Source organism: Littorina saxatilis, linkage group LG15, assembly GCF_037325665.1.
Source record: "Littorina saxatilis isolate snail1 linkage group LG15, US_GU_Lsax_2.0, whole genome shotgun sequence".
Lineage (NCBI taxonomy): Eukaryota > Metazoa > Mollusca > Gastropoda > Littorinimorpha > Littorinidae > Littorina > Littorina saxatilis.
In genome coordinates, this window is record NC_090259.1 from 26,966,633 (window position 1) to 26,980,903 (window position 14,271).

The following is a 14,271-nucleotide window of genomic DNA, read 5'->3' on the forward strand; positions in this document are numbered from 1 at the left end:
CGTGCCATTGTGGTGACACGGGGGTGGGAGATGGATACCGTCTCTGGGTCTGCACATAAAGTTGACCCGTGTCCGTCCCGGCCCGGATTCAAACCAGTGACCTCTCGATCACAAGTCCAGTGCTCTACCACCTGAGCTACCCGGGCCCCCAAATAAAGTACCTGTCCTCCATTTTTGACTCACATGCGAAGCAAAAGTGAGTCTATGTACTCACCCGAGTCGTCCGTCCGTCCGTCCGTCCGTCCGTCCGGACGTCCGTCCGTCCGGCCGTCCGGAAAACTTTAACGTTGGATATTTCTTGGACACTATTCAGTCTATCAGTACCAAATTTGGCAAGATGGTGTATGATGACAAGGCCCCAAAAAACATACATAGCATCTTGACCTTGCTTCAAGGTCAAGGTCGCAGGGGCCATAAATGTTGCCTAAAAAACAGCTATTGTTCACATTTTCCCCATTTTCTCTGAAGTTTTTGAGATTGAATACCTCACCTATATATGATATATAGATCAAAGTAAGCCCCATCTTTTGATACCAGTTTGGTTTACCTTGCTTCAAGGTCAAGGTCACAGGAGCTCTTCAAAGTTGGATTGTATACATATTTTGAAGTGACCTTGACCCTGAACTATGGAAGATAACTGTTTCAAACTTAAAAATTATGTGGGGCACATGTTATGCTTTCATCATGAGACACATTTGGTCACATATGATCAAGGTCAAGGTCACTTTGACCCTTATGAAATGTGACCAAAATAAGGTAGTGAACCACTAAAAGTGACCATATCTCATGGTAGAAAGAGCCAATAAGCACCATTGTACTTCCTATGTCTTGAATGAACAGCTTTGTGTTGCATGACCTTGGATGACCTTCACCTTGGGTCAAGGTCACATTGTATTTTGGTAGGAAAAATGTCTAAAGCAGTTCTTAGTGTATGATGTCATTACTAGGTTTAGTTATTTGACCTTGACCCTGAAGGTCAAGGTCATGTAAAGGTCAAGGTCAAGCATGTGAGTCGTATGGGCTTTGCCCTTCTTGTTCATTTTATATTGGCTTTAAAAATTCTGCCTCACTAGTTTGTATACGCTGAAACTGAAACTTTTTGTAGGAGTGGGATTATGGAGCTTGCCCCCTTTCATTTATTCTTTGAAAAGAGGAACTTTTTTTTTTTTTAAGAGAGCTTTGCCTTTGTCATTCCCTGCCACCCCCATCCTTCCTGTTTTTGTTCCACGAGGTTCTTTTTGGACAAAAATATGTTGAAAATTGTTTCAGGAAGATCCTCTAATAATGGTGGAATAGTGGTATTGTCTGTGGGCTTCTCTTGGGGCAGCTATGCAGGTAGTGTTTTGACAATAATGAGAGTATTTTTAAGTGCAAAATTTGTTTGCTATGTGTTCTAAAGATTGATTTTCAAACATGAAGCACTTTCCTCCCTTTCTCTGCAATGTCTGTTGTGAATGTTTACGTGTCTTGATTGAATCAGGCCTAAGAGCTTGTTTTTCTTTGATTCTTTTGTTTTAAACATTTTGTATGCAGATGGGGAAGAAAAAGCTTGGAAATTGTTTTGGTTCATCTCTTGGTGTTTAGCCTGGCTGTGAGTTGTGGTTTTCGTAGAAGTGGAATTTTTACTTCTCTGTATTCAGTTGTTTTAACAAAATAATGACAACGTGTAAGTCAATTTTATGTTTCAATCCACAGACTTTTATTGTCAGATTGTTCTTGATACATCTTTTAGAGGTACAGCTTTCATATAAAAAATATCTTTTTACATTTAGTCAAGTTTTGACTAAATGTTTTAACATAGAGGGGGGAATCGAGACGAGGGTCGTGGTGTATGTGTGTCTGTCTGTCTGTCTGTGTGTGTGTGTAGAGCGATTCAGACTAAACTACTGGACCGATCTTTATGAAATTTGACATGAGAGTTCCAGGGTATGATATCCTCAGACGTTTTTTTCATTTTTTTGATAAATGTCTTTGATGACGTCATATCCGGCTTTTCGTGAAAGTTGAGGCGGCACTGTCACGCTCTCATTTTTCAACCAAATTGGTTGAAATTTTGGTCAAGTAATCTCCGACGAAGCCCGGACTTCGGTATTGCATTTCAGCTTGGTGGCTTAAAAATTAATTAATGACTTTGGTCATTAAAAATCTAAAAATTGTAAAAAAATTATTTTTTTTATAAAACGATCCAAATTTACGTTCATCTTATTCTCCATCATTTTCTGATTCCAAAAACATATAAATATGTTATATTTGGATTAAAAACAAGCTCTGAAAATTAAATATATAAAAATTATTATCAAAATTAAATTTTCGAAATCAATTTAAAAAAACTTTCATCTTATTCCTTGTCGGTTCCTGATTCCAAAAACATATAGATATGATATGTTTGGATTGAAAACACGCTCAGAAAGTTAAAACGAAGAGAGGTACAGAAAAGCGTGCTATCCTTCTCAGCGCAACTACTACCCCGCTCTTCTTGTCAATTTCACTGCCTTTGCCATGAGCGGTGGACTGACGATGCTACGAGTATACGGTCTTGCTGCGTTGCATTGCGTTCAGTTTCATTCTGTGAGTTCGACAGCTACTTGACTAAATGTTGTATTTTCGCCTTACGCGACTTGTTTCTTTTCTTACCTTTCTTTTTTGATGCTTATGTTTTTAAAAGTATACAGATTTTAATCAAACCAGTGATATTTTATGTTTTGTTGGAGACTGACTTTGTGTGATTGCTATTGATTGGTAGTCTATTTTAGGATCGTTATTGAATATTACAATTTGTATACCTATTCGTTTGTTTTTTTCTTAATCTTTTCAATCAAGTCTGCAGGCCAGCTGAGTATTTTTGTTGGGTTTTTATTTTTTACTATTTACATAATTATTAGATCTTCTTGTGTTAGTTTGATGCACTTTCTCTGTTTTGTGTTTGTGACTGTTTGTTTATGGAGTCGTCACTTATTTTGGTTGACAACAGTGCCAAATTCTACTGTGAAGTGTTTATGCAGTAAAGTTAAAGAACTGAGCTTTCTCTATATCGTTGAAAAATGTCAACGTTTTTGTTTTGAAGTGATCGGGTTTGTAGGTATGTCTCTCTGTTGAAGCTTTTTATATGTTTGAAAAGTTTTGTTTTATTTTGTGATAACCTAAGGTTAATGCAAAACGTAGGTAACTTCAGCTCTAGAGTGGTACTAAAGTATCATTGATAGTACTGTTATGCGTAGTTTTTAAAGGTAACTATTACTCTGTACTTCTGAATTTTGTTTTTATATATGTTTGTAAGGTCATATATTGTACTACGTTGCAAGCCCCTGGAGCAATTTTTTGATTAGTGCTTTTGTGAACAAGAAACAATTGACAAGTGGCTCTATCCCATCTCCCCCCTTTCCCCGTCGCGATATAACCTTCGTGGTTGAAAACGACGTTAAACACCAAATAAAGAAAGAAAGAATATATATTTTCTGCCAAGCATGTTATCGCTTCATTCGGTTTACATGGATGAGTTTCATGTTCAGTGTGAAGTTATTATGAGAGTGCCTGATTAGAGTGCCTGGATGTATTGTGTGTGAATGACTTTGATTCCACTCTCTTCTTTCGAGGGGAGGGAGGGATTGTTCATCATTTTGCAGAGACTGTTGTGAAAACTTCAGGTATTTTTTGTTGCTGTGTATGGATGTACAGACAACGCTACCACTGTGTTCCAAAGCTCTGAAACTTTTAAAGAAAATATAACGGTCAGTGAATACTCCATTAATTCACAATTTTGAATGTACATGAAAAGAAAGTTTGGTTGATAATGAACTACTATAATTTTCCCCTGACTACTTCAGTTTGTTTAAAAAGGAAGCAAAAACAAGCAACAACACAAATGTTGGGCTAGCAGGGATGTCGTTAGGCGTCGGACATAGACCGATTAAGAGGCTCAAATGTCCGATTCACATAGCCGCATGGCGGTCAGATGTCCTATCGTTTTGAACTGAGCGCTGGCATTGTCCGATAACAACTCAATTCCTTCGGACAGCACGATATTCGTTAATGTTTCTTTCAAGATACACATTTTCAAAAAGCGACCAAGCACTCTCGCGTACAGGTGCACTGAAGTTGTGCAGTGCGGATCTTGCGTTTGGGTGACACCCGTCTGCTGCACGTTAAAGTTAGGAGTATGGGAGACAACTCCAACTGACTAAGTCTTGTGTCTGCTTTTACTCTCAGTTCGAGACATTTTGACGAAGCGCACTGAGTTATGCCACCGAAAAATAAAACGCCTGCCAAAGTTCAACTAAAGCTGAACACGTTTGGCTATTCAACGGCATCCTGTGCTACATTAGGGTCAAAAACAGGGGGGAACACGTCGAGCGTCATTCTTGAAAAAGAAAAAATTCTGACGTCCTATTAAAATTTCTGAAAGCGGTCAAATGTCCTATTGATGCTGAAGAGCCAGGACATTTGTCATATAGGTATGAATTTGTAGCAACATCCCTGGGCTAGTTTGACCCAACTACTGCAAAACCCACTGAAACTGAGATCTGAGAAATGTCGCCAGATTATCTGGTTACATGTTGTACCATACTTAGTTTCAGTAGCTCAGGAATACGCTGGTAGCGGTTGTGAAACACTGGAAGCTTTCAGCATTGTTTGTAAAAGAAAGTTTTCAGCATTTTCATGTCCCATGCTCTACTGGGTGGTTGTGTTTGTGCTGCTAGGAAGCGAGCACTGTGACCACAATTGTTTTTGTCAACGGAGGATGGTGGTGAACCTTAGAGCTTGTATTTTTTTGTCTAGTAGTGCTAGTTGGTACAAGCAAGAATAAATCATACTTCCTCAAAATCAGCATTTGTATTTTTGTGTAGGGATATGTTTCAGTAGTGTGTTCATACATGGGTGTTTGTATGTGTGTGTCACAGGAGGTTGTATGAAGGGCAGAAAGGCTAATGGAGTAAGACACTTTGATCGACTGGCACTTCGATACAAGCTCCTAGGGTTTGTGTGCATGTTGAAATGTGTAGTGTGTGTGTGTGTGTGCAAATATGTCTCTCTTTGCAGAAACGTGTGAATTGTGTGTGTATGCATTTGTGTGGAAAAGCTTGAAAAGAGTAAAGCAGAATTTAACTCAGCCAAGGGCAATGTAAAGCTGTCCAACAGGCAACTTGAAGAGCATTTTCTGCCAAAACTTGGAAATGAAAACAATGGCACCTGCGCTGCATACTTTTACAAGTTTTCCACCATTATATCTTTTGATATGTGGTATACACTCTGTGCATGAAATGGTCAGGTTGATATACCACAGCAACAAAAGTTCCCATTTTTGAAGGAAAAAAAGGTTGAAAATGTCTCTCCCAAGCAGTCTTTTAAATTAATCTTCCTTCTCACGTCAATCCATCATGTCAGCCACCCCAGATCTGTCCAAGCCTTATATGGAATAAGAGCATCCTTCAGGTTGAACACATCCCAACATTCAAAAGCCCGGCTACTTTTTGTGTGCTGAATTCAACTTTTTTGTTGAATTTAGTTCACAACTGACACCCGAGTGTCAACATGCCAAATTAATTCAGCAACAACTTCCTTCTCTCCATTCAAGTCAGCCAGGTTTTTGAATTTTGGTAATAGTTCAAGTGGATGATCTCAATCTGTATAAAAGCAGGCCTGGGAATGATACGCCTTTCGTCGTATTTATGACGAAGTCCTTTTCTAATTGTGTAAGAAAAGAGCCTCCGTGTGCCCTTAAAAATGCTTAAAACGCAACATTTTCTCGTCAGTACGCCCAAACCACTTTTATTAATTCCCAGGCCTGAAAAGCCTTGATAGGGTCTGTGATGGTTAACATGATCATTCATATCGGAAGGAATGTATGTTTACCGTTACGTTTTCATCAGGACATAAATACCGAGATTGAGACATGTTGTCCAAAAGTTGGCTATTGTATCGCCTTACATAGCCCTTAATTTATTGTAGAAAACCCGGATACACATAACAAAGCACAACATTAAACTTGACATAAAACAAATGCATACTAAAAATACACATCTGCTCAGTTCCTGAAACAAAAGTGCCAGGAATAGCTAACATTACTGCTAAATAAAGTTGGCCAAAAAATTATTGCAACAAATTTTAAACCCAAATTAAAGCCTTAATCCCCGTGTCGTTTCATTAAAACTTTATATGCCAGTTACGGCCGTTCACTTAACTTCCAGGATCATCTTTTGGATTAAATATTTCTTTTACAGGGATCACGTGACCGCCGCTCAAGTAAGGGTACCCTCAAAATCGACCAGACAAAAACGGAAGAGCCGAATGAAAAATCGACAAAAAAATCACAATTGCCAAAACTTTGCAACTTTGACATACGAGAAGAAAGTCAAACCAATTATCTACCCTGAACAGATTGTTTTGTTTTGCTACCTTGCGTATTTCGCGTGCTATGCTATTCCTACTGATGCAGGTGTCGATCGCAAGAGCGGTCAAAAACGTGGCTTTTTGCGTCAATTTTTAGGGGTATCATCACAAAAAAGGCTGCACTGTAGCAAGGACTAGGTGGATTGCTTTGAAACTTTCAGAATATTTTACCAACAACCTTGAGATACTTCATGCGAAATTATGGATTGTTACAGGTATTTGTTAAAATGTTATGCAATTTTTCGAAAGAAGTTTTAAATCTCGTCATAGCATTGTTTACTTGGGTCAAAAAAATTCATGACTTTGCATGTCATTAGAAAAAAGGATTGATACACACACTGCGAAAGTTTTATGTGCATATAAGCACTGACACAAATTTGCTAGGCCTGAAAACACGCTTGATATTTAAGCAATGATTCTGGTGCCACAGCGATGCGCAGCCAAGCGTGACCTTAGCATGTTTTAAGAGGCACGCAGCGATAACAAGCTGTCAGCGCGAAACACCGTGAACGTTCCATTTTTTTCTCATGTGTTTGCATGACTAGCAAATAAACGCCAGCGGCTACACGCAAATGAAACTTGGACAAAATCTGTATCAATCATTTATCTGTAGATATGCAAAGTCATGAATTTTTGTGACACAAGTGAACAATCCTATAACGAGTTTAAGAACATTTTCCGAAACATTGCGTAACATCTGGATAAACAACCGTAACGATCCAAACTTTTGCACTAAGTATTTCTAGTCTGTTGGTAAAATATTCTGAAAGTTTCAAAGAAATCCACCAAGTCATTGCTAAAATGTAGCGCTTTTTGACATGATACCCATAAAAATGGACGTAAAACGTCCCGATTTTGACCGCTCTTGCGATCGACACCTGCATCAGTAGGAATAGCATAGCACGCGAAATACGCAAGGTAGCAAAACAAAACAATCTGTTCAGGGTAGATAATTGGTTTGACTTTCTTCTCGTATGTCAAAGTTGCAAAGTTATGCCTATTGTGATTTTTTTGTCGATTTTTCATTCGGCTCTTCCGTTTTTGTCTGGTCGATTTTGAGGGTACCCTTACTTGAGTGGTGGTCACGTGATCCCTGTAAAAGAAATATTTAATCCAAAAGGTGTTCCTGGAAGTTAAGTGAACGGCCGTAACTGGCATATAAAGTTTTAATGAAATGACACGGGAATTAATGCTTTAATTTGTGTTTGAAATTTGTTGCAATAATTGTTTGGCCAAGTTTATTTAGAAGACTTACTTTGTGTTATGCACTCTACACTAAAATCATCATAATAGAATTGTACAAAAGAGTATAATGGTGCATCATTTTATCTTCTTTATTTCTGTCTACTTTACAATTACTGGACTTTTCCTTTAAACATGTGACAAACAAAAACAACAAGTACAAATTTATGTTACAAACATTGTTACAAAGACACTACAACAAAACCTGAGTCATCTTGAAAAAGACACACACAGAGAAAGGGTACACAAAAACATTGTGCAGACTAAATATAAACTTGAAAAAGTTATTACTACAGTACAAACACTTAACTAAACGTTAAACCCGTGTTATAGATACACGCGAGTACTTTAACATGGTTACAAATCAATGACGTATATTTACAAATTCACAACCAATTTCACCATTGCATGTTCAGTTCGATAGCGAAGGTGTAGTCTTGCCTTTGATGCAAAAAATGTCAAGGGTTTGGGCAAGACACGATGTTTATCAAGCATCAAAAGGTAGCATGTAACTCCCTTTGCAACAAGAAGGGAAAAATTGTTCAATGAAGCGGAAAGGAAGAGTACAAATTTTACTGGAATGTTTAAAACAAAACGTTCCAAAATTAAGCTATTCCCCCATAAACTGACAGTCTCAGGGTGCTCTACAAAAATTAAAAACGTAGTTTGGACAGAAACAATCAACATTTTACACACAAAATTACACAGTAGAAACAAAAGATACAACACAATGAAAGGGCCATTGACAAAAGCACAGGTTGACCAACTGAAGAATAATTCAAATAAATGATGCTAGTCCAAAACTGAGAAACTGTCCGACAGACAAACAAACAAAGAATTAAACAGATGACACCATCACGGATATAACCCAATAATGACAAAGAACATTTTAAGAATATTGATGAAGCTTACTGAGAGTGCTATGATGAGAAATGAAACGGGAAGAACAATTAGAATGGTGAGAAGAGCAGTTAGACAATTATATGATGCTAAAGTGAATGATAACAAAAATGTATTTTTTTTAAATACTCAAAAAATTACATGGCTGCTTAAAAAATCAAGTATTTCGAACGATTAAAACAGTGAACTTTGGGACTAAAACAAAAATAATAAAATTATTCATGTTTATGTGTTTTGCTTTTGAGTAATGATTACATGTATCTGTGTTCATACCAGACAAGTAACATTACAGTTCAGCTGGAACAGATTACAGAATCACTGTTCAGTAAAGAAGAAACAACTACCGAACTTTTGTTTTCATATTGTTACTATAACGGTCATTTAATCAAACAGGTTTCCAGAAACTGATCTGTTGAAAGAAAATGGATCTAAAAAGTTTTTTTGTGGGAAAAACCTAGAGAAATTCAATTTAATTTAAAACATTGTTATGAAAACGTGGAGCATACGATTCAAAACAAAAAGAGCTAATTGATATATACATAATGCTTAAGAAGGCAGCTCTTGCCGCCTTCAATGGCAAAAGCAAAACTTTGTCAGTTTGTGCACTTGACTCACGCCGAGCGTAACCAATCAAGGGAAGCAACAACAAAAAGTCGACAGTTTTATACACAACTGGGTTGCTTCCCTTGTAAAGTGGCGCCAAACTATGCATCGTACACATTTGATATTTACAAACATTTGTGATACATACGATTTCAGTTACCTCCAAATAAAAACAAATTCCCAAAACATGTTACAGAAACCTCAAATTAAAAGAAAATGCTTTTTTTCTGTAAGCTCAGTGAAGAATAACAGCGCGTGGTGAATAAATGGCACTGAGAAATGAAGGAAGATACAGGCATGGCTGAATAACTTTGTCATAAAAAAAAGCAACAAACACACAAAAATCGGACATAAAAAAACCTACATATCATGTTTAAAGACATTTTTACAAAGTCAACACTAAGGTTAACAATTTATCCGGTGTAGCCGCTGGGCCAGCCATGGCATGCAAGGGTCGAGGTTAGAGACAAGCCCAGGATAAACTGTAACTTCAATGCCGTTTCTCCGAGATTTCTCACTCATGGATAGGTGACTTGGGTCTGCCACTAGTCATAACTACGTTCTGCATTCCCTTCGTGGTGGACTGGGCGTTAAGCAAACAAACAAACAAAAACGTTTTGCATTACCGAGTAAGTAAAAAAAACAAAAACAAAATCTGTGCGTTATTGTGTGTTCGGACACAAACCGCTAGAAGACTTTTAATCACTCCACGAGCTATATAAAGCTCTCATAATAACTGATCATAGCATTTCTCTGTGCATTCCTCTCAAAAAGCAATAACCCATGAAGGAACTTTCAATCAATCCGGCAACGAGCCAAATAATCCACCCTTGGGTGGGTCACAAAATGACCGAGTGGATCTGATAATTTACCTGTTCATTCTTGTCAAACGTCAACAATCCTGGTCCAAACAAGACCTCATAATAACCGCTCCATGAGGCAACACATTTATACGAAGCTTTCAACTTTAACTGTCAGAGAATTTCTCTGCGCAGTCTTGTGAGAAAAACAACCTTCTAACCACTCTGCCTCTTCGATGAGCCTAATCTTAAATCTTTGTTAATTTATGAACTTATGTCAGCTCTATAAAAATTAAAAATAAAGAATTCTCTGTGCATTCTTTTCAAAAGCTGTAAAAAAAAATAGTGCCAGAAGAAGACTTTTAACCCCTCCCCCCCCCCCCCCCAAGAACCGCATCCATCTGTGGGAAGCTTTCCAATGACTGAGTACATGTAGATGATCTGACAACCTCTGTGCATTCTTGTTAGAACACAATAACCAGGAAACCCATCAAAACAAACCAACTAACGAAACAAATGTTACACCCTCTCAAAACTACTGAGTATATCTGAGAATGTCTCTGCCCAATCTTCACAAAGCGCAATAACCAACTATTAAAAGACGTCAGAGAATATATCTCTCCATTCTTGTCAAAACACAACAACCCTTGACTATTTAAAGTCTATCCATTTCAATCAACCAAATTTATCCTCTTCTGAAAATTACCAAGTCAAAGAACTTCTGCGCATTCTTGTTAAAAGTCAACAAACCCAGGGCCAAAAGAAGACCTCTGACCAACCAACGATTAACCAAACTTGAAACCACGAGTAGTCCACAAAAATATCTATCAGTCACTGCCTCGTCCAAGCGAGCTTCTCAGGGCCAAAAGAAGACCTTTGACCAATCAACGGACTTTTGCTTTTATATTTAACATGTCTAGTCCTTAAGAGGCAAATCGTTTAGCCTGCAGGACATGCATATTCTTTATCATCATCAACGAACCCAAACCCACGAGTAGCGCAAAAATAATCCATCAGTCACTGCCTCGTTCAAGCGAGCTGCTCAAGGCCTAAAGAAAACCTTTGACCATTCATATACCATATCCTATCATATCTAACTTGTCCAGTCTTCAAGAGGCGAAACTATCAGCAGACCTTTGACCAGTCCACGAACCCAAAACCACGAGTACTAAAAAAAAATGAACCATCAGTCACTGCCTCGTCCAAAGCGAGCTGCTCAGGGCGAACAAAAGACCTTAGACCATTCCACGATTAAACAAAAACCACGAGTAGCGCAAACAAGGATTCATCGGTCAATGCGAGCTGTTCATCGACGACGGTAGCGGTAACTCATGGCTTTCTGCTCCTCGTATGGCTTCCACAGCTTGTGGAAGAGGGGATGTCTGGACTTGACGCAGAGCGGTTTGTCCTTGGGGCTCCAGTTGCCGTTGACACAGGCCGCCCCCCTTGGCCCCACCAGCTTGTAGTTACGGTCACACTCGTACTCCAGGCGCGTGCCGTGCTTGATGGTGTAGATGAAGTCCCTGAAGAGGAACTTGCCCACCGATCCCTTCTTAAACACCTTGCCGTTGTCGATGTCTCCGGGGTTGGGGCAGTAGTCTGTTTGGGTGAAAAAGACAGAGGGTTAAGGCGGTCCTTACTTGATACCCGAAGTCGACTTCGCAAAGTCTTTTTTTTTTACCGAAAACTCAGTGCTTAAGCTTCGTTTCTGTTATCTGAATGTGTATTGATTATCATCTTTAGAACGTGTACATAAGCAGTCTGCTTGTTAACGTTCTTAATGTTGTTATTGTTCAAGTTTTTGTATCAAAGAAAATGAATAAAACACGCTTAAAACAAAGCTTCGTGCGACCAGCTTCGCGAAGTATGCTTCGCGTAGTCGACTTCGTTCAGTTAAGGACATGCTTAAGGAGTGAATTCCCTCAAAGCACAATACAAATGATGTTTTTCATCTAAACTGTGAAAAAACAAGAATGGTGGGTTATTGGAACGTTCATTTTATATGACAAAACAAACCGTTACAGTGGCTGTACTTCGTACCCAGCGGTGTTTTAAGTGGACACAAAGACGAACACTTATGATACATATAATGAACTTATTTCAACATTCTCCAAGAAACTCGCTGGTAAGACGCTGATAACGCAAAAAACATAGCATTCTTGTTTATTTTTAATTTTGAATTTTGGCACGTTAGCAGTTTTATCGTATCTACCTGTTTTGAATTTCATCTAAACTGTACACACAAAAATAATATTGCGAAACTTTTGTGCCCCTACTATAGCATTCCTTCCCATGTCATTGCTTCAAACTTTCTATGCCATTTAATTACCGTACTTTCCGGGTCATAAGGCGCGACTTTTTTCCTCGAGTTCGACCCCTGCGTCTTGTATAACGAAGCGCCTAATCCGTGTATGAAATACGAAAAAAATCAAAGAGACCGCTTGAGTACCAGTCAAACAACTTGTGATAATGCATGTTTCAGCTACTAGGTACTGCCCTGCCTTTGATCTGGCCGCACACACAGATTTCCACTCTGTTTCCTCTCTCAGATATGACAGGGGAACCACCTCTCATGGCAAAAACTGGGTCATTGACCCCTGAGAAGAAGGTCGTGTCTATAAACAAGGCCACCCAGCTATCACAATGCCTTTGATCTGGCCGCACACACAGAGCACACATATTTTCACTCAGTTAAAGTCGGTCACTGACCGGTCACTGACCCCGGTGCAGGAAGTGTTTCCTCTCTCAGATATGACAGGGGAACCACCTCTCATGGCAAAAACTGGGTCATTTTGGTGCGCCCTATCGGCCCCCTGCGTCCAATGGGTGACTGGATTACAATTTTTTTTTAAAAGAAGGGGGTGCGTCTTGTATAACGAAGCGCCTTGTCACCCGGAAAGTACGGTAGGCATTTAACTTGGCTATCTGGCTCACTTTTCGAATCAAAGATTTTACAGGGGTCACGTGACCACCGCTCAAATAAGACCTGTCAAAAACATACGGTACCAATTAACAAAAATCGAATAGACACAGTTTTAAAGGATACAGTTTTTATCGACGGTTTAAACGAATGTTTGGGGATTTATGATCATGAATTTTTCGAGATTGATTCACAGGTAAAATGGGATTTCTGTAAAATTAAAATTAAAGAATTACAGTAAGTTAAAAAAAACAACCGGCAAGTAATGGAAGAACAACAGCAAATGCAAAAGGAATTGGATCAATTAAATAAACAGTTGTCCGTGCAACCCGGAGAGTCCACATTTTTGGTTGAACGTGAAAAAATAAAAGCGAAGTTGGAAATATATGATATTCATAAGGCAAAGAGTGCGCAAACTCGATCACGTAAAAAATATATCGAAGAAGGTGAAAAGAACACTAAATATTTCCTAAATATGGAAAAAGCGAAGGCCAATTTAAAATTCATGGACAGATTAATTGATGACAACGGCACTCAAATTACATCAGAAAAAGACATTTTACAGGAGCCAGTGAGATTTTATAATGACGTTTTTGATCAAACGGGGAACTTTGTTGAAGACGTTGCTGAAAGTAAAGTTGGTTGTTTGAACATTCCTCAGGTAACTGGAGAACAAAAAGCTGATTTGGAAACCGATCTCACCGTTTTAGAAATCGGCAGTGCGCTGAATTCATTAAAGTTCGTCACCAGGATAAGATGGACTGACAACCAGCTTTATGAAATTCTTTTGGCCTCAAATAAAAGTGATGGTAGTGAAATCTCTTCAGAATGCATTTAGAGTCGGTGAAATGTCCGACGCTCAAAAAAGAGCAGTTATCACTTTGATTCGTAAAGGTAAGGATTTGCCGAGAGATAACCTTAAAAATTGGAGGCCTATATCCATAACAAATACAGATTACAAAATATTGGCAAATGTCTGTCGCAACGCTTGTCCGGTGTTATTGCTGACCTTGTATCAGAAGATCAGACCGGATTTATTAAAGGAAGGAACGCAAGTAATTTGATTAGAGTAACAGATGATGTAATTATTTACGCTAATGAAAGGAGTCAACCAGGTATTTTGCTCGCTCTGGACTATGCCCGAGCCTACGACTCTATTTTTAAAGATTATGTAATCTGGTCTTTTAAAAAGTTAGGATTTGGCGATAATTTTGTGAAATGGATCAACGTATAATAATGGCAAACACCACTAGTTGCATAAATTACATGGGCTGGATCTCGGAAGAAATCAATGTGAATTCCGGAATTCGTCAGGGGTGTCCCCTCTCACCTTTGGCCTTCGTACTTGCCTTGGAATTGCTAGCAATTAAAATTCGCAGTAACCCCAATATCAAAGGATTTGCATTACCTTGCATAAAA

General features: G+C 38.6%; 1 protein-coding gene and 1 long non-coding RNA gene across 2 annotated transcripts in view; one reads left to right on the forward strand and one right to left on the reverse strand.

The window, feature by feature from the left end:
- LOC138948979 (uncharacterized) overlaps window positions 1-14,271 on the forward strand; it is a 411,010-nt gene that overhangs the window by 211,766 nt on the left and 184,973 nt on the right. The window lies entirely within an intron of this gene.
- Window positions 7,703-14,271, reverse strand: part of LOC138948967 (protein lev-9-like) — a 93,982-nt gene continuing 87,413 nt past the window's right edge. Inside the window, exon 13 of the mRNA XM_070320652.1 lies at window positions 7,703-11,531. Within this exon, the coding sequence (XP_070176753.1) occupies window positions 11,239-11,531 (293 nt within the window). The 3' untranslated portion in view covers window positions 7,703-11,238. The remainder of the gene's footprint in view (window positions 11,532-14,271) is intronic.